The sequence below is a fragment of the Delphinus delphis genome, chromosome X (genome assembly GCF_949987515.2).
Source record: "Delphinus delphis chromosome X, mDelDel1.2, whole genome shotgun sequence".
Taxonomy (NCBI): Eukaryota; Metazoa; Chordata; class Mammalia; order Artiodactyla; family Delphinidae; genus Delphinus; species Delphinus delphis.
The window spans coordinates 94,234,959-94,252,236 of record NC_082704.1 but is presented as its reverse complement, the minus strand read 5'-3'; the positions used below and the strand labels follow the sequence as shown (position 1 = coordinate 94,252,236).

General features: G+C 40.2%; 1 protein-coding gene across 3 annotated transcripts in view; it reads right to left on the bottom strand.

Annotated features, from left to right (window-relative positions):
- Positions 1-7,446: 7,446 nt before the first annotated feature.
- The window catches only part of SRPX (sushi repeat containing protein X-linked), a 98,962-nt gene continuing 89,130 nt past the window's right edge, over positions 7,447-17,278 (bottom strand). For all 3 annotated transcript variants that reach the window (XM_060002908.1, XM_060002910.1, XM_060002909.1), the window contains one exon: positions 7,447-8,556. In XM_060002908.1, coding sequence (XP_059858891.1) covers positions 8,373-8,556 — 184 coding nt within the window. In that variant the 3' untranslated portion in view covers positions 7,447-8,372. The remainder of the gene's footprint in view (positions 8,557-17,278) is intronic.

Here is a 17,278-nt window from a genome sequence, read left to right as displayed (position 1 = left end):
AAATCCCAGAAAGGAGATAACCAGAAGTGGGCAGCAGAGAAGGGGAGCTCCAGATTCTGTATATAAACTACCTAAATTACTCACTGGTCACTGTACCACTCATGTGCAGGCCGGGAGTAAGGGGCAGGTTCCAAGTAGCCCAGGGAAGTTTAAAAGAACTGAACTGAGATTCCAGCTGCTGTCTACCAAAACAGAGCTTGAGTTCCGCCAATTTAATTGCCTGCTGCTTCATTACACACACACACACGCACACACGCACACACACACACACACGCATGCACATGTAAAAGTGCTGCGGTACCAAACAGTATGACCAAGCAGAACTGAGGATTGTTTGTTTTTATGGGGTCCAAAAGGCACATAGAAAAGTCCTGTAAGATTTGCAGTGAAAAACCAGTCCTCTAGAAGAGAGCCTATTAATCTTTGAAATGGCCCCAAATTTTGGTGTAGGTTATGTATGTATGCATGCATGCATATATATGTATTTTTTTATTGAATAAATGCGACACGTAACATTTTGTGGATTTAAGATGTATAATGTGCTACTATGATATATTTATATATTGCAACATGATTGCAATTGTAGCAGTATCTATGACTTTACATAATTTTAGTATATATTTTTGTCTATATTCATTATACTGTGAATTAGATGTCTGTGGCTTATTTACTACTCATTGCCAGTTTGTACCCTTAAACAACATCAGTCTTATCCCCTACCCGCTGGTAACCACCATTTCACTCTGTTTTTTACAGGTTTGACTTTTTAAGTTTCCACATGTAAGTGATATCATGCAGTACTTGTCTTTCTCTGACTTATCTTCCTTGGCATAATGTGCTCAGGGTCTATCCATGTTGCCACAAATAGCAGGGTATCTTCCTTTCTCTCGGCAGAATAATGTTCCGTTATGTATATATGCCATATCTTTATTTCCATTCATCTGTTGATGGGCATTTGGGTTATTTTCATATCTTGGCTATGGTTAATAATGCTGCAGTAAACACAGGAGTGCCTATTATCTCTTCAAAATCCCATTTTCATTTCCTTTGGGAACATACCTAGAAGGGGAATTACTGGGTTGTATGATAGATCTATTTTTAATTTTTTGAGGAACCTCCATATTGTTTTCCATAGGGTTGGACCAACTTACATTCGGACCAGCAGTGTACAAGGGTTCCTTTTTCTCCACCTCCTCACCAGCACCTGTTGTCTCTGTCTTCTTGAGGATCCGCATTCTAACAGGTGTGAGATATCTGTTTGTGGTTTTGACCTGCATTTCCCTGCTGAATAGTGACATTGGGCATCTTTTTGTGTGCCTGTTGGCCATCTTGATGTCCTCTTTGGAAAACTATTCCAATTTTCTGCCCATTTTTTAATTGGATTGTTTGTTTGGTATTGAGTAGCTTCTTTATATATTTTGAATGTTGACCCCGTATCAACTATATGATTTGCAATTATTTTCTCCCACTCAGTAGGTTGCCTTTTCAATGTGCTGATGATTTCGTTTGCTGTGAAAAAGTTTTTGAGTTTGATGATTTTTGCTTTCGTTGTTTGTCCTTTTGGCACCGTGTTGAAAAAAAATCATTGCCAAGTCCAGTATCAAGAAGCTTCTTCCCTACATCTTCTTCTAGGAGTTTCATGTTATCAGGGCTTATATTTAAGTCTTTGATCCTTTTCAAGTTAATTTTTGCAAGTGGTGTAAGACAGGGGTCCAGTTTCATTTTTCTGCTTGTGTTTCTCCAATTTTCCCAGCACCATTTTTTTAAGAGACTATACTTTCCCCATTGGGTCTTCTTGGCTCCCTTATTGAATATTAGTTGACCGTATATGCTGGAATTTATTTCTGGGCTCTCTGTTCTGTTGGTCTATGTGTCCATTTTTGTGCCAATGCTGTACTGTTTTTACTAATATGGCTTTGTAGTATAGTTTGAAATCAGGACGTCTGATACCTCCAGCTTCGTTCTTTTTTCCAGGATTGCTTTGGCTATTTGGGGTCTTCATGGTTCCACACCAATTTTAGGGTTGTTTATTCTATTTCTGTGAAGAATGTCTTTGGTATTTTGATGATTGTACTGAAGCTGTAGATGGCTCAGGGTAGTGTGGGGATTTTAACAATATTAATTCCTCCAATCCGTGAACACAGGATGTCTTTCCATTTGTTGGCGTCTTCATCAGTTTCTTTCAGCAAAGTCTTGTAGTTTTCATTATACAGAACTTTCCGTTCCTTGGTTAAATTTATTCCTAAGTATTTTATTGCTTTTGATGCTATTGTGAATGGGATAGTTTTCTTTCTTTGTTAGATGCTGCTTCATTAGTGTAAAGGAATGTGATTGATTTCTGTATGTTGATTTTGTATCCTGCAACTGTACTAAAATCGTTGATTAGTTCCAACAGTTTAAACTGACTCCTTGGGATCTTCTATATATAAGATCATATCAACAGCAAATAGTGACACTTACCTCTTCCTTTCTGGTTTGGATGAATTTTATTTCTTTGTCTTGCTTAATTGCTCTAGCTAGGACTTCCACTACTATGTTGAATAGAAGTGTTCAGAGTTGACATCTTAGTCTTATTCCCGATCTTAGAGGAAAAGCTTTCAGTTTTTCTCCATTGAGTATAATTTTTTTTGGGCTATGAATATTTTTTAATTGAAACATCTCCAGACCCATTCCTGCTCCACAGTCCACTATGAGCAAGCCAGGGAAACTACATTATCAGGAAAGGATTTCTTTTTTCTTTACTAGCTTTCTTTTGGAGTGGCCTTTTTCCTTTCTTCTTCTTCTTCAGCAAAAACATCTTTTTTATGTTTTTACTGAACCACTTCAGATTCACTCTTCCACACAGTGAGTTTGTTATATGTGGCCTTTATTATGTTGAGGTATGTTCCTTCTATACCCGGTCCGTTAAAGGTTTTTTATCATGAAAGGATGTTATATTTTGTCACATGCTTTTGCTGCATCTATTGAAGTGATCATGTGATTTTTATCTTTCATTTATTCTTTTTATTTATTTATTATTTATTTCTTTATAATAAATGTTATATTGGCTGTGTTGGGTCTCCACTGCTGCGTGCGGGCTTTCTCTAGTTGCTGTGAGTGGGGGCTACTCTTCACTGCGGTGCGTGGGCTTCTCATTGCAATGGCTTCTCTTGCTGCGGAGCATGGGCTCTAGGCACGTGGGCTTCGGTAGTTGTGGCACACGGGCTCTAGAGCACAGGCTCAGTAGTTGTGGCACACAGGCTTAGTTGCTCCGCGCCACTTCCCTGGTGGCGCACAGGCTTAGTTGCTTCCTGGACCAGGGCTCGAACCCATGTCCCCTGCATTGGCAGGTGGATTCTTAACCACTGTACCACCAGGGAAGTCCCCTATCTTTCATTTTATTGATGTGATATATTACATTTTTTGATTTGCATATGTTGAACCATCCTTGAATCCTAGGGATAAATCCCACTTGATCATGGTATATCATCTTTTTAATGTGTTCTGGAATTCAGTTTGATATTTTGTTGAGAATTTTTGCATCTCTATTCATCAGGGATGTTGGTCTATAGTTTTCTTGTGGTATCCTTATCTAGTTTGATATCAAGGTAATGCTGCCTTTGTAGAATAACTTTGTTAGTGTTCATTTCTCAGTATTTAAGAGTTTGAGGAGGAAAGGTGTTAATTCTTCTTTAAATGTTTAGTTGAATTCACTGGTAAGCTATCTTGTCCTGGAGTCTTCTGTTTCGGGAGTTTTTGATTACTGAATCAATCTCTTGTTATTGGTCTGTGCAGTTTTTCTGTTTCTTCCTGATTTAGTGTTGGTAGGTTGTGTATTTCTAAAAATGTATTTCTTCTAGTTTATGTAATTTATTAGCATATAATTGTTCACAGTAATCTCTTATGATTGTATGTATTTCTGTGGTATCCTTTGCAATAATATCTCCTCTTTCATTTCTAATTTATTTGAGTCTCTTTTTTCATAGTTAAGTCTAGCTAAAGTTTTGTTAATTTTGTTTATCTTTTTATAGAACAGCTATTCGCTTTGTTGATCCTTTCTATTGTTTTTCTGGTCTCTATTTCATTTATTTCCACTCTGATATTTATTATTTCCTCCCTTCTGCTAACTTTGGGTTTAATTTGTTCTTCTTCTAGTTCCTTGAGGTGTAAAGTTAGGTTGAGATCTTTCTAATTTCTTAATATAGCCAGCTCTCTGTATCCATGGGTTCTGTATCTGGGGATTTAACCAACCATAAATCAAAACTATTTGAAAAATTCCACAAAGTTCTAAAAAGCAAAACTTGAATTTTCTACATGCCAGCAACTATGGGAGGATATGCAGAGGTTATATGCAAATAGTATGACAGTTTATGTAACGGACTTGAGCATCCCTGGATTTTGGTATCCAAGTGGGGTCCTGGAACCGATCTCCTGCAGATACCAAGGGATTGAGTGCATTATGCATTTGTTGCTATAAAATTTCCTCTCAGAAGTGCTCTTGCTGCATCTCACAGGATTTGATATGTTGTATTTCCATTTTCATTTGTTTCCACACAATTTTATTCCTCTTTTGATTTCTTTGACCTATTGGTTATTTACAAGGGTGTTTAGTTTCCACATATCTGTAGAGCTCTTCACTTTCCTCTTGTTGATTTCTAGTTTCATACCATTGTGGTTAGGAAAAATATTTAGTATGACTTCAGTCTTCTTAAATTTGCTAAGATTTGTGTCCTGTCATATATGTATTCTGGAGAATGTTCCATGTGCACTTGAGAAGAATCAGTATTCTGCTCTTTTTGGATGGAATATCCTGTATATGTCTCTTCAGTCCATTTGTTCTATAAACTATGGTTCATTTCCAATGTTTTCTTATTGATTTTCTGTCTGGAAGATCTATTCTTTACTGATTGCAGGGTATTGAAGCCCTCCACTATTACTTTACTCTTATTTATCCCTTAAGACATAATAGTATTTGCTTAATATATTTCAGAACTTCGGTGTTGGGAGTATATATATTTACAATTCTTTTATCTTCTTGATGTATTGACCTCGTTATCATATAATGACCTTATTTGTCCCTTATTACCATTTTGTTTTGCTTGAAGTCTATTTTGTCTAAGTGTGGCTAAGCCTGCTTTCCTTTGGGTTCCACTTGCTTGCAGTATCATCTTCCATCCCTTCACTTTGAGCCTATTTGTGTCTTGAGAGCTAAAAAGACTCTCCTGTAGGCAGCATATAGTTAGGTCTTATTTTTTTTAAATTTATCCAGCCTCTCTGTGCCTTTTGATTGGTGAGTTCAATCCATTTACATTTCAGGTGATGATTGATAGGTAAGGATTTACTACTGCCAATTTTATCTTTTGACTTCTGGTTATTTTGTCTCTCCATTGTTTCTCCTGATAGCCTAATGGGGGGTTTCCTCTGGCTGCCTTTAAAATTCTTATCATTGACCTTTGACAGTTTTATTATACAATATGTCTTGGAGAAGGTGTTCTGTTAGGTTCATGGACTTGTAAATCCAGTTCCTTCCCCAGATTTGGGTAGTTCTCACCTATTATTACTTTAAATAAGATCTCTGCCCCCTTCTCCCTCTCTTCTCCCTCTGGTATACCCATTCATCTTAATTCTCTCTCCTCTTATACCTGAATCATTTCTAAATTCCTATCCTCAAGCTCACTTATTCTCCCTTCCATCTGATCTGCTCTGTTTCCAGTGCTTTCTAACGCATTCTTTTTCTCATTTATTGAGTTCTTCAGCTCCAGAATCTTTGTTTGAAATTCTTTAAAAAATAACCAATCTCTGTGGTGAAATACTACTTCTGTTCATTAATTTTATTCCTGAGTTCACTGAATTGCCTTTCTGAGTTTTCTTGCAGCTCACTGAATTTGTTCTTAACAGCTCTTTTGAATTCTTTATCAGTTCGATTGCAGTATTCTGTATCTTTGGATTCAGTTCTTGAAGAATTGTCATTTTCTTTTTGTGATACCCTGTTAACTATGTTTTTTTCCATAGTTTTTGATAAAATGTGCCTCTGCTGCCGCGTTTGGAATAGGGAGCACCTGTCTTATTTAGGTAAGGTTTTGTTTACTTCAATTCAGGAGGTTGGTAGTTAAGACCCTTCCTTTTGTTTTCCAGAAGGTGGCACTATAGCAAACGTTTTGGTTTCTCTTAATGGGCGCTGACTCCCTACTAAGGTTGGGAATGTACATATGGGGGAAAAAAACGGGGGGGTGGGATTTTTTTTTAAAAGGTGGCAGCAGAGTGTGAGGGGATGTGTGCTTAAAATTTGGGGCTTTGGGTGTGCCCATGGCCTGGTAGGGGGTTCTATGCGCAGACCTCTTGCTGGCATCTCAGGGCAGATAGCAGGAGATATATTCCTTCAGTTCCCTTTCCCTCACCACAGTCATTGGTATCTCTCTTCAGATATGCAGGGTGTTGCTCAAGAGCAACGGGACCCTCCAGCTGCAGCCCACAGGGACTGACAGCCTTTCACTCACCCCCTTTTACTTTTCACCTCGTTTGCTAGAGAGGTCACCGCTGGTGCTGCTGCTACTGCTTCTGCAGTTCCCTTAGCTCTGTAGCCTCTTCTGAGGTCCTATCCACCCACTTTCGTATGCACAGATAGATGGAGTTCTCGGGTGTCCTGGTGTGCTGTGCAGGGGCGCTTTTGTTTACAGATGTCCAATTACACGTTAGAGGGGAGGAAAAAAAGGAAAGGCTCATGTTACCATGATGCTGACGTGACTCTGGATATGTAATATTTTTAAATACCACAGTACACTTATTCTTCAAATAGTCTGTATCTCATTAGGCAAAGTGTAATATTCTAAGCTCATCAGGAAGACTTGTTTGAAGAAATCAGGGCAGGTCCTTAAACATAAGCTCATCCTCAAGGCTTGAAGCTTTCAGGTTATGGGCCAAAGGGCACAAGCTGGCTTTTCACAGACAGGAGGCTTTAATGTGGGCTGATATGTTTACTTAATTGTGTGACAAACGATCTTTTGAAACAAACTAGTCATTGGTTAACATTCCTCTCCCAACCATGTCAGTGACCTTTTATCTGATACATCTGAGGGAGACAGAGGTCAAAGCACCTACAGTGTGCTTCGTGGGGGGAAAAAACATATTTGTAAATGAAATATAACCCTATTCACAGGATAGCAGTCACTGCCTAATGTTCAGAAGTATCAAATCTGCTTCTCGTTTTAAACCTTCCTGTTGGAATTTGGCCTTTCCATCATTGATTTTGTTATTTGTTCAGGAATAGATGGAAATTTCCCCTCAATGTTTGGCTGGCAAAGCTGAAAGAGTCCAACTCCTGGTTATAAAACTATGATTTTTCAGGCCCAACCTTAGGCAGTTACAAAGGCTTCGCCTGGAAGGTCTCATAAGGAAAAGCTGCTCTCCCAGCACAGACTGGTATACAGTCCATGAATCACAGTCACTGGCTGCAACTGTAGCCAAGGACTGTTCATGTCCTTTCACATATTTGCATTCCTAGCCCACGTGATGTTTATTCTTAGGTCTCTGAGGCCTTGGGCAGAGGTCTTCACGCTCCTGTGCTGGGACCTTATAGGAGGAAGAGGGGAATCTGAAGACACTTTTCCCCACTGATTCAGTATCCAGTACTTTTCCACTCCTAGACCCTCGCCCTTCCATGACCCCAGGGTGCATCAAACTGCCACAGCTGGGTGTCCCTCAACAGTGTAACAACCCCGTGTCTTTGGTGAGCCACGTGACCTTCAACTGGTGCACTGGTCCACTGGAGAAAACAGAAGATGGAGAAACATACAACGGAACTTCCAGTTTTAGCTTCTTGGTTACGCCATCACAGTAAGTGATTAAATTCTTACCTCTTTCATTTTCGGCTTGTTGCTTTAATTGGCTTCTCTGACCCTTCCATGTTCAGCTCTCCCAGCTCAACTGAGCTCCTCCAGACAAGACTCATTTTTCCATTCCTAAAACAAACGCCAAGAATCACAGTCCTAAAACCTGTGACCACAGTGAGCAAGTATGGCTAGTGCTTGAAAAAGAAAATGAGTTTTAGTAAATTTGCTCCCAAATATTTTATTAATAAGTTTTATATAAAAAAGATAGAGATGTGTCACACTGTAGAAAAGGCATTGAAAGCATGTGTATGGTTGTAGGTTCTATTTTCTCTGCCAAATTAACCAGCCATGATGGAGTTAAGAGAGTATCATTCATATTGTTTGGAATACTTCAAAGTACAAAAAGCAGTGTTAATATTTTAAGTGCAAAGAAAGTTTATAATAAAATAGACTTTAAAAATTACAAATAAAAATCTGTACATCAAGGATATGTTCCAGGCCTTCCTGTGTGCATAGCACGGATATAGAAAGAGAAGGGGAACTGCCGAGAGAGGACCCGTCACATCAGGTGTTGCAGGTCTGGCCCATTTCAGCTTGCAGGACCATCTCCTCTTTTCTCAAGGGGAAAGTGTCGATCAAGGTGAAGAGGGCCACAGGCGTCACCAGGGAGACATAGCGCTCCCTGTCCATGCCGTGCTTATCCACTAGCACCATACTGAAGGAGTAGAGTGGGATTCTCAGCAACAGCCTAGGGCAAAGAAAAGAGAAGCCTAGGTCAAAATTGGCTCCCCGAGGGCTCTGGTGGACCCACTAGAGTCCTAGAATGACACTGGGTGCATAGAAAGGCTTAATACCACAAAGGACTGAATTACCCTTTAGACCCTTGCTACTCAAGCCTACTGGATTAGAATCTATATGATGAGTAAGAGCCACTGAAGACTGGTGTGCACGTGACAGGTTGAGTAGCATGGCTTTAGAGTCTAGTGGCCAGGAAGACTTTAGACCTGCAGTGGTGCTATGTACCAATAGGTGCTCCAAGGCATGTATGACAATGCTAACAGAATTTTTCTGTATTAAACTGGAGTCAACCCCCATTCGCAGACTAGGTTTGCACAACCACATACCCGCTAGAGTCATCGGTTATCACTGGTTATCAACACAAGTTTTGGTGTTCACAATGGCAGGGGCGTGCTACTGCCCTCTAGTGGTTGGAGGCCAGGGCTGCTGCCTAACATCCTACAATGCACAGACCAGCCCTCTCCCCACCAAAGAATGATCAGGCCCCAAATGTCCATAGTGCCAAGGATGAGAAACCCTGGCCTAGGTGAAGCTGATTGAAATGACGTTCCAAACATTGTAGCTCTGGCCCATCGAGCTCACAACTGCATAGAGGGAATCGAGCTGGCTCTTCACCCTGGGCTGAAGGACTTGGTTAATTAGAATTTTTTTTATACCTCAATTTCAAAAAGCATTTGAAGTGATTTCAATGGCCTGTTTTTTTCTATTCTACCCCCATTAGAATTGAAACTGTAAAAAAGAATGTATTTCAGTACCATGTTTAGATGAAAAAAGCCAGAGAAAGCAAACAGATAAGCTGAGCCCAAGGGAAAAAAGAGCACACTCAGCTAAACTGAACAACAAAATCTGGAGAAGACACTTTCTTATGCCTTTTACGAGGGACTTTCAAGGAAGATGGGAATACTTTCTATCTTATCCCTGTGGGAAACTAAATTGCTAATCCACTTCTCGTGAGTAGAGATAAAAGCGTTACAGTGTCTGCACTGGTTTCTTGTGGTAAGAAGAGGGGACCTCAAGAAGTGCATTAATGAGTTTTTGAACATGTAAACGTAAAGCATGAAAGTGAGGTGAGAATGTTAAGAAGAGGAATATTTAGAGTTTGGAGGCAGGGGGAGAAGGGGGAAGTCCTAGGGCAGGGGTGACCCAGGAAAAGAGAGAAATAGGAAAGTCTGGAGGGAAAAAAAGGCTACGCAACTTTGTGGTGGCTGGAACCTGTGGGAAAGGACCTGGAGCATGGGGTGGTCCAGTACTTAAGTCAGGATAGAACCCCCCCCCCCCCCCCCCACCGCATGGTGCTACTATCTACCACACGCATTCCTCCTGTGAGCTTTGTGCCCTAACAGAATATTATGAGGGAAAACTGCCATGAGAGGAGATGAGTGGTCAGGGCAGCAGGATACCAACAGGTACAGAAATGCATCCGCCGTGGCTATGAGACCACAGAAATTCGGGGGATGGATAGACACCCGATGGATGAGGGGTGGTACCAGCCACAGGTCAGAGTTACACAAATGTCAGACTGAAATGAACTCCTGGAGAATCTTCTAGAGAACTAGACAAAACTCCTCCTCCCATGGACACACCAAATCTACAACTACATATGGAACAATATTCTCTGCCAGAAAGCGAAAAACTAGGACTCTTGCATATCGGGCAAGTGAGAAGGAAATCACACCAAAGTGGGTAGAAGAGGCTGAGACACAATCTTGTCCAAAAACCTAGCAATACATGCAGCCCCAGTCACTGCCCCCACCCACGTGGAGGGAACTGGAAACCTGGAGTTTCTCCCTGAGGAGCAAAGGGTTCCAATCCCACATCAGGCACTCCAGCTTTTAAGACCCACGCCTGAGAGACAAACCCCAAAATATCTCTTTGAAAACCAACAGGGCTCACACCCACAAGATCTGCTGGGCTGTCGCAAACTCAGAAACACCCCAAGACACAGTGCAGAAGCATCCGTTTGAAAAGTACCCACACTTTATGTGAATAGGCTCATTCAATAACCTTAAAGCATCAGAGTGGGGCAGGGGTGTGCCAGTGGAAGCAGTTTTCAAACTCTCCCTCCACCTTGCTAAAAGCCAGCAGAAACCATCTGTAATCTCTTCTTTTCCAGCAGGTTGCTACCTTTACGTTCCATCTAGCAGAGACATCTTCTTGCGTTCCTCCTGCCTTGCTAAATCCAGCAGCACCTTACATCTCTCTCTCGCTTGCCTGGCTCCAGTGGCCAACAGGCCTTATGCTTGCAGACCCTCAGGACTGCATCTACTTGCTAAGCTGCTGCCTGAGGGTCTGCCTTCCAGTCAGCCTGAATCTAGGTGCTGACTGATCCTCTCCATTGGAGCACTAACAGGTCTTGGCGCACCCTGAAACTCTGGGAGCTATTACAAATAAAATAAGCTATATAGACAATCACAAAGGTCTGAGAGACAAGAGTTAGGGCAGGGTTGGATAATAAGTTTTATCTCCTACCTGAGGCCACTCCTTCAAGACCAGAAGCAGCTGTTGCATATTCTAATGCATAGAAACCAACGGAGAGCCAAGTAAAATGAAGAAACAGATGAATATGTTCTTCTATATATAAAATAGATAAAAAGGTAAGATAACCAACAAGGACCTACTGTATAGCACAGGGAACTCTACTCAATATTCTCTGATAACCTCTATGAGAGAAGAATCTAAAAAAGAATGTATATGTGTATATATATATATATATATACACACACACACACATACACACATATATATATATAACTGAATCACTTTGCTGTACACCTGAAACATAACATTGTAAATCAACTATACTCCAATAAAATTAAAATGTAAAAAGATAAGGCGATTGTCAAAAAAAACTTAAGCTAAATAAAAACTCAGGCCAAAATTCAAGCCCCCCCCCCCCCCAAAAAAAAATTAAGAAGGTCAAGATGGTGACAGCACACCACTAAACCAAACACAAGACCCTTTTCAGTGTGGGACCTGTGTGCTTGCACAGGTCACACACCCATGAAACTGGCCCTGGGTCTACAAGTCCACCAAATCTTTCCAAACAATGCAACCATGCTAAGCCAACCTCAAGTTCCAGGATATGATAGTCAAGGAATAGCTAATTACAATTCCTAATGCTATGAGATGTCTTTCTATTACCAGTTCACTCTCAGCAAAATAAATGCATATCAAGTAAAATAGATAAAAAGGGACCTACTGTATAGCACAAGGAACTATATTGAATATCTTGTAGTGACCTATAATGGAAAAGGAGATGAAAGAACAGAAAAACCTCAGGAAAAAAACTTAACGAAACAAAGATAGGTAATTTACCTGATAAAGAGTTAAAAGTAATGGTTATAAAGATGCTCACCAAACTCAGAAGAATGAGTGAACATGGTGAACTTCAAAGAGAGAGAAAATATAAAAAAGTACCAAAGAGAAGTCACAGAGCTGAAGAACACAGTAACTATAGTGAAAAATACACTAGAGGGGTTCAAGGGCAGGTGAAGCAGTGGAAAGTACTGGCAAACTCAAAGACAAGGCAGTGGAACTCACCCAGAGAACTAAAAGAAAAAAGAATTTGTTTTTTCATTAAGATAACTTAAGAGATTTATGGGACACTACCAAGCACACTAACATTCACAGTATAGGGATCCTAGCAGGAGAACAGACAAAGCAGCAGAAAACTTATTTTAATAAGGAACAGCTGAAACCTTCCCTAACCTGGGGAGAAAAACACAGATCCAGGAAGCCAAGAGAGTTCCAAAAAAGAGGAACCTAAACAAACCCACACCAAGACCCAGTATAATTAAAATATAAAAAGCTTAAAGTCATGGAGAGAATCTAATGAGAAAAAACAGCATGTTACACACAAGAGAATCCCATAAAAATATCAGATTTTTCAGCAGAAACGTAGCAGGCCAGAGGGAGTGAAACCGTTTATTCTCCTGAAAGATAAAAGCCTATAACCAAGAATATATTATACTACCCAACAAAATCATTCAGAATTGGAGAGGTGAAGAGTTTTCTAGAGAAGCAAAAGCTAAGGGGAAGGCCACCAATAAACCAGCCTTATAAGAAATGTTAAAGGGACTTCCTTAAGCTGAAAAGGGCACTCATTAGTAATAAGAAAAAATATCACAGTATAAATCTCACTGTTAAAATGTAGGTATACTATGATAAAGGAGGCAAGAACATACAATGGAGCAAAGACAGGCTCTTCAATAAATGGTGCTGGGAAAACTGTACTGCTACACGTAAGACAGGAAAATTAGAACATTTTCTAACACCATATACAAAAATAAAATGGATTAAAGACTGAAAGGTAAGAACAAATCCTATAAACCTCCTAGAGGAGAACACTAGGGAGAATACTCCTAGGGAAAACACTGTGACATAAATCACAGCAATACGTTTTTGGATTTGTCTCCTAGAGTAATGGAAATAAACATAACCAAATAGGACCTAATTAAACTTAAAACCTTTTGCACAGCAATGAAAACTGCAAACAAAATGAAAAGACAACTTATGGACTGGGAGAAAATATTTACAAACAATGTGACGAAAGGTTAATATCCAAAATATACAAACACCTCATACAACACATTATCAAAAAAGACAACCCAATATCCCTACCCAATGGGCAGGATACCTAAATAGACAATTCTCCAAAGAAGACATACAGATGGCCAACAGACACATGAAAAGATGATCAGGATTGCTAATTATTAGAGAAATGCACATCAACTCTACAAAGGAGTTCTCACACCAGTCAGAATAGCCATCATCAAAAAGTCTACAGGGCTTCCCTGGTGGTGCAGTGGTTGAGAATCTGCCTGCCAATGCAGGGGACACAGGTTCGAGCCCTGGTCTGGGAAGATCCCACATGCCACGGAGCAACTGGGCCCGTGAGCCATAACTACTGAGCCTGTGTGTCTGGAGCCTGTGCTCCGCAACAAGAGAGGCCGCAATAGTGAGAGGCCCGCGCACCGCGATGAAGAGTGGCCCCCGCTTGCCGCAACTAGAGAAAGCCCTCGCACAGAAACGAAGACCCAACACAGCCAAAAATAAATACATAAATAAATTTATATTAAAAAAAGTCTACAGATTTTGGGGAAAGTGTAGACACATTCATTCTCTAATTGTGGCGATGGTTTTATGGGTGTTTACATATGTCAAATCTTATCACACTATGCTTTAAGTATGTACAGTTCATTGTATGTCAATTGTACTTTATAATCTATAAAACTCTTAGGCCATGACTTAGCAAAGTTCTTAAAATATCAAATGTATTTGAAGATGAACAATATGAAGAAATGCAAATGATAATGGCCGGTATTCTCCAGTTATACTAAGTAAAATAAATATGAATATTTTCTCAAAAAAAAGTCTACAAATAATAAATGCTGGAGAGGGTATGGAGAAAAAGGAACCCTGCTACACTGTTGGTGGGAATGTAAATTGGTGCAGCCACTATGTAAAACAGTACAAAGGTTCCATAAAAAGCTAAAAATAGAGTTACCATATGATCTTACAATCCCACTCCTAGGCATAACTCCGGAGAAAACTTTAAGCTCACCTCATCTCATGAAAACACCAAAATCACAACTGCTGAACAGCCATCAACAAAAAAACACTGGAACCTACCAAAAAAGATATTTTACAAACCCAATGAAGAAATGACAACTGAACAGTAACAGGGGTGGTTTTGCGACATAATCAAATCCCATACCCGCCAGGTGGGTGACCCACAAACTGGAAAATAATTATATTGCAGAGTTTCTCCAAAAAAACGTGAGTCCCAAGCCCTACATCAGGCTCCCCAGCTTGAGGGTCTGACATCAGGAGGAAGAAGCCCCAGTGCATTTGGCTTTGAAGGCCAGTGGGGCTTGAGTGCAGTAGCTCCACAGGACTGGGGAAAACAGACTCCACCCTTGGAGGGCACACACAATGTTTCACGTACACTGCGACCCAGCAGAAAGCAGGAACTCCATATAAGCCTGGGCTGTACCTACCTACAAGTCTTGGAGGGTCTCCTGGGGAGGCAGGAATCGGCTGTGGCTCACTGCGGGGGCGGGGGGGACCAAGGATACTGGTGGCAGAGACTCCAGAGAATACTGTCAGAATGAGCTCTCCTAGAGGTCGCAATTTTGGCATAAGGACCTGGCCCCTCTCAACAGCCTTCAGGCTCCAGTGCTGGGACGCCTCAGGCCAAACAAACCAGCAGAGGGGGAATACAGTGCTACCCATCAGCAGAGAGGCTGCCTAAAGTCCTCAGCCAACAGCCACCAATAAACACACCCCTTGACATGGCTCTGCCCCCCAGAGGGACAAGACCCGGCTCCCCGCCCCCCCTAGTGTGCAGGCATCAGTCCCTCACAGCAGGAAGCCTGTATAAGCCCCAGGACCAAACTCACCCCGCAGAAGCAAAGGGAGCAGGCACCAGAAGCAAAACGGAGCTACGATCCTGCAGCCAGTGGAAAGGAGACCACAAACACAGAAAGTTATAAAAAATGAGATGGCAGAGAAATGTTCCAGATGAACAAAGGAAACCATAAACAAAATATAAAAAATGAGATGGCAGAGAACAAGATAAAAACCCACAAGAACAAGTAAATAACTGTAGATCGGCAACCTACCTGAAAAAGAAAATGATAGTAAAGATGATCCAAGATCTCGGAAAAAGAATGGAGGCACAGATCAAGAAGATACAAGAGATGTTTAACAAAGAGCTAGAAGATTTAAAGAACAAAGAGCTAGAAGATTTAAAGAACAAACAGATCAACAATACAATAACTGAAATGAAAAATATACTAGAAGAAATCAACAGCAGAATAATTGAGGCAGAAGAACGAATAAGTGAGATGGAAGACAGAATGGTGGAAATCACTGTCATGGAACAATAAAAAATGAAATGAGGACAGTCTAAGAGACTAAACCAACTAGAAGAAGAACAAACAAAACGCAAAATTAGTAGAAGGAAAGAAAGATCAGCAGAAATCAATGAAATAGAGATGAAGAAAACAATAGAAAAGATAAAACTAAAAAGCTGACTCTTTGATAACATAAGCAAAATTGATAAACCTTTAGCAAAACTCATGAAGGACAAAAGTGAGGACTGGAATCAATAAAATTAGAAATGAAAATGGAGAAGTTACAATGGACACCACAGAAATACAAAGGATCATAGGACACTACTACAAGCAACTATATTCCAATAAAATGGACAACCTAGAAGAAATGGACAATTTCTTAGAAAGGTACAACCTTCCAAGACTGAACCAAGAAGAAATAGAAAATATGAATAGAGCAATCACAAGTACTGAAATCGAAACAGTGATTTTAAAACTTCCAAACAAAAGTCTAGGACCAGATGGCTTCACAGGCGAATTCTGTCACCTATTCTTCTGAAACTATTCCAAAGATTGCAGAGGAAGGAACACTCCCAAGCCCATTCTGTGAGGCCACCATCACCCTGATACTAAAACTAGACAAAGATACCACAAAAAAAGAAAGTTACAAGCCAGTATCACTGATGAACATGGACGGAAAAATCATCAACAAAATACTAGCAAACTGAATCCAACAATACATTAAAATGATCATACACCATGATCAAGTGGGGTTTATCTCAGGGATGCAAGGATTCTTTCACATCTGCAAATCAGTGTGATACACCACACTGACAAATTCAAAAATAAAAACCATATGATCATCTCAATAGATGCAGAAAAAGCTTTTGGCAAAATTCAACACCCATTTATGATAAAATCTCTCCAGAAAGGGGGCACAGAGGAAACACACTTCAACATTATAAAAGGCCATATATGACAAACCTACAGTTAACATCATTCTCAACAGTGAAAAGCTGAAAACATTTCCTCTTAAGATCAGGAACAAGACAAGGATGTGCAATGTCGCCACTTTTATTCAACAGTTTTGGAGGTCCTAGCCACAGCAATCAGAGAAGAAATACAAGGAGACCAAACTGGAAAAGAAGAAGTAAAACTGTCACTGTTTGCAGATGACATGATATATATATAGAGGGAGAATCCTAAAGATTCTACCAGAAAACTACTAGAGCTCATCAATGAATTCAGTAAAGTTGCAGGATACTGAATACACAGAAATCTCTTACATCCCTATACACTAACAATGAAAGATCAGAAAGAGAAATTAAGGAAACAATCCCATTTACCATCACATCAAGAAGAATAAAATACCTAGGAATAAATAGACCTGTACTCCAAAAACTTAAGACGCTGATGAAAGAAACCGAAGATGACACAAATGGATGGAAGGATATGCCGTGTTCTTGGATTAGAAGAATCGATATTGTCAAAATGACTATACGACCCAAGGCAATCTACAGATTCAATGCAATCCATATCAAATTACCAGTGGCATTTTTCACAGAATTAGAAACAAAAAAAATCTTAAAATTTGTATGGAGACACAAAAGACTCCAAATAGCCAAAGCAATCTTGAGAAAGAAAAACGGAGCTGGAGGAGTCAGGCTTCCTGACTTCAGACTACAATATAAAGCTATGGTCATCAAAACAGTATGGTACTGGCGCAAAAACAGAAATATACATCAATGGAACGGGATAGAGAGCCCAGAGATAAACCCATGCACCTATGGTCAGTTAATATATGACAAAGGAGGCAAGAATATACAATGGAGAAAA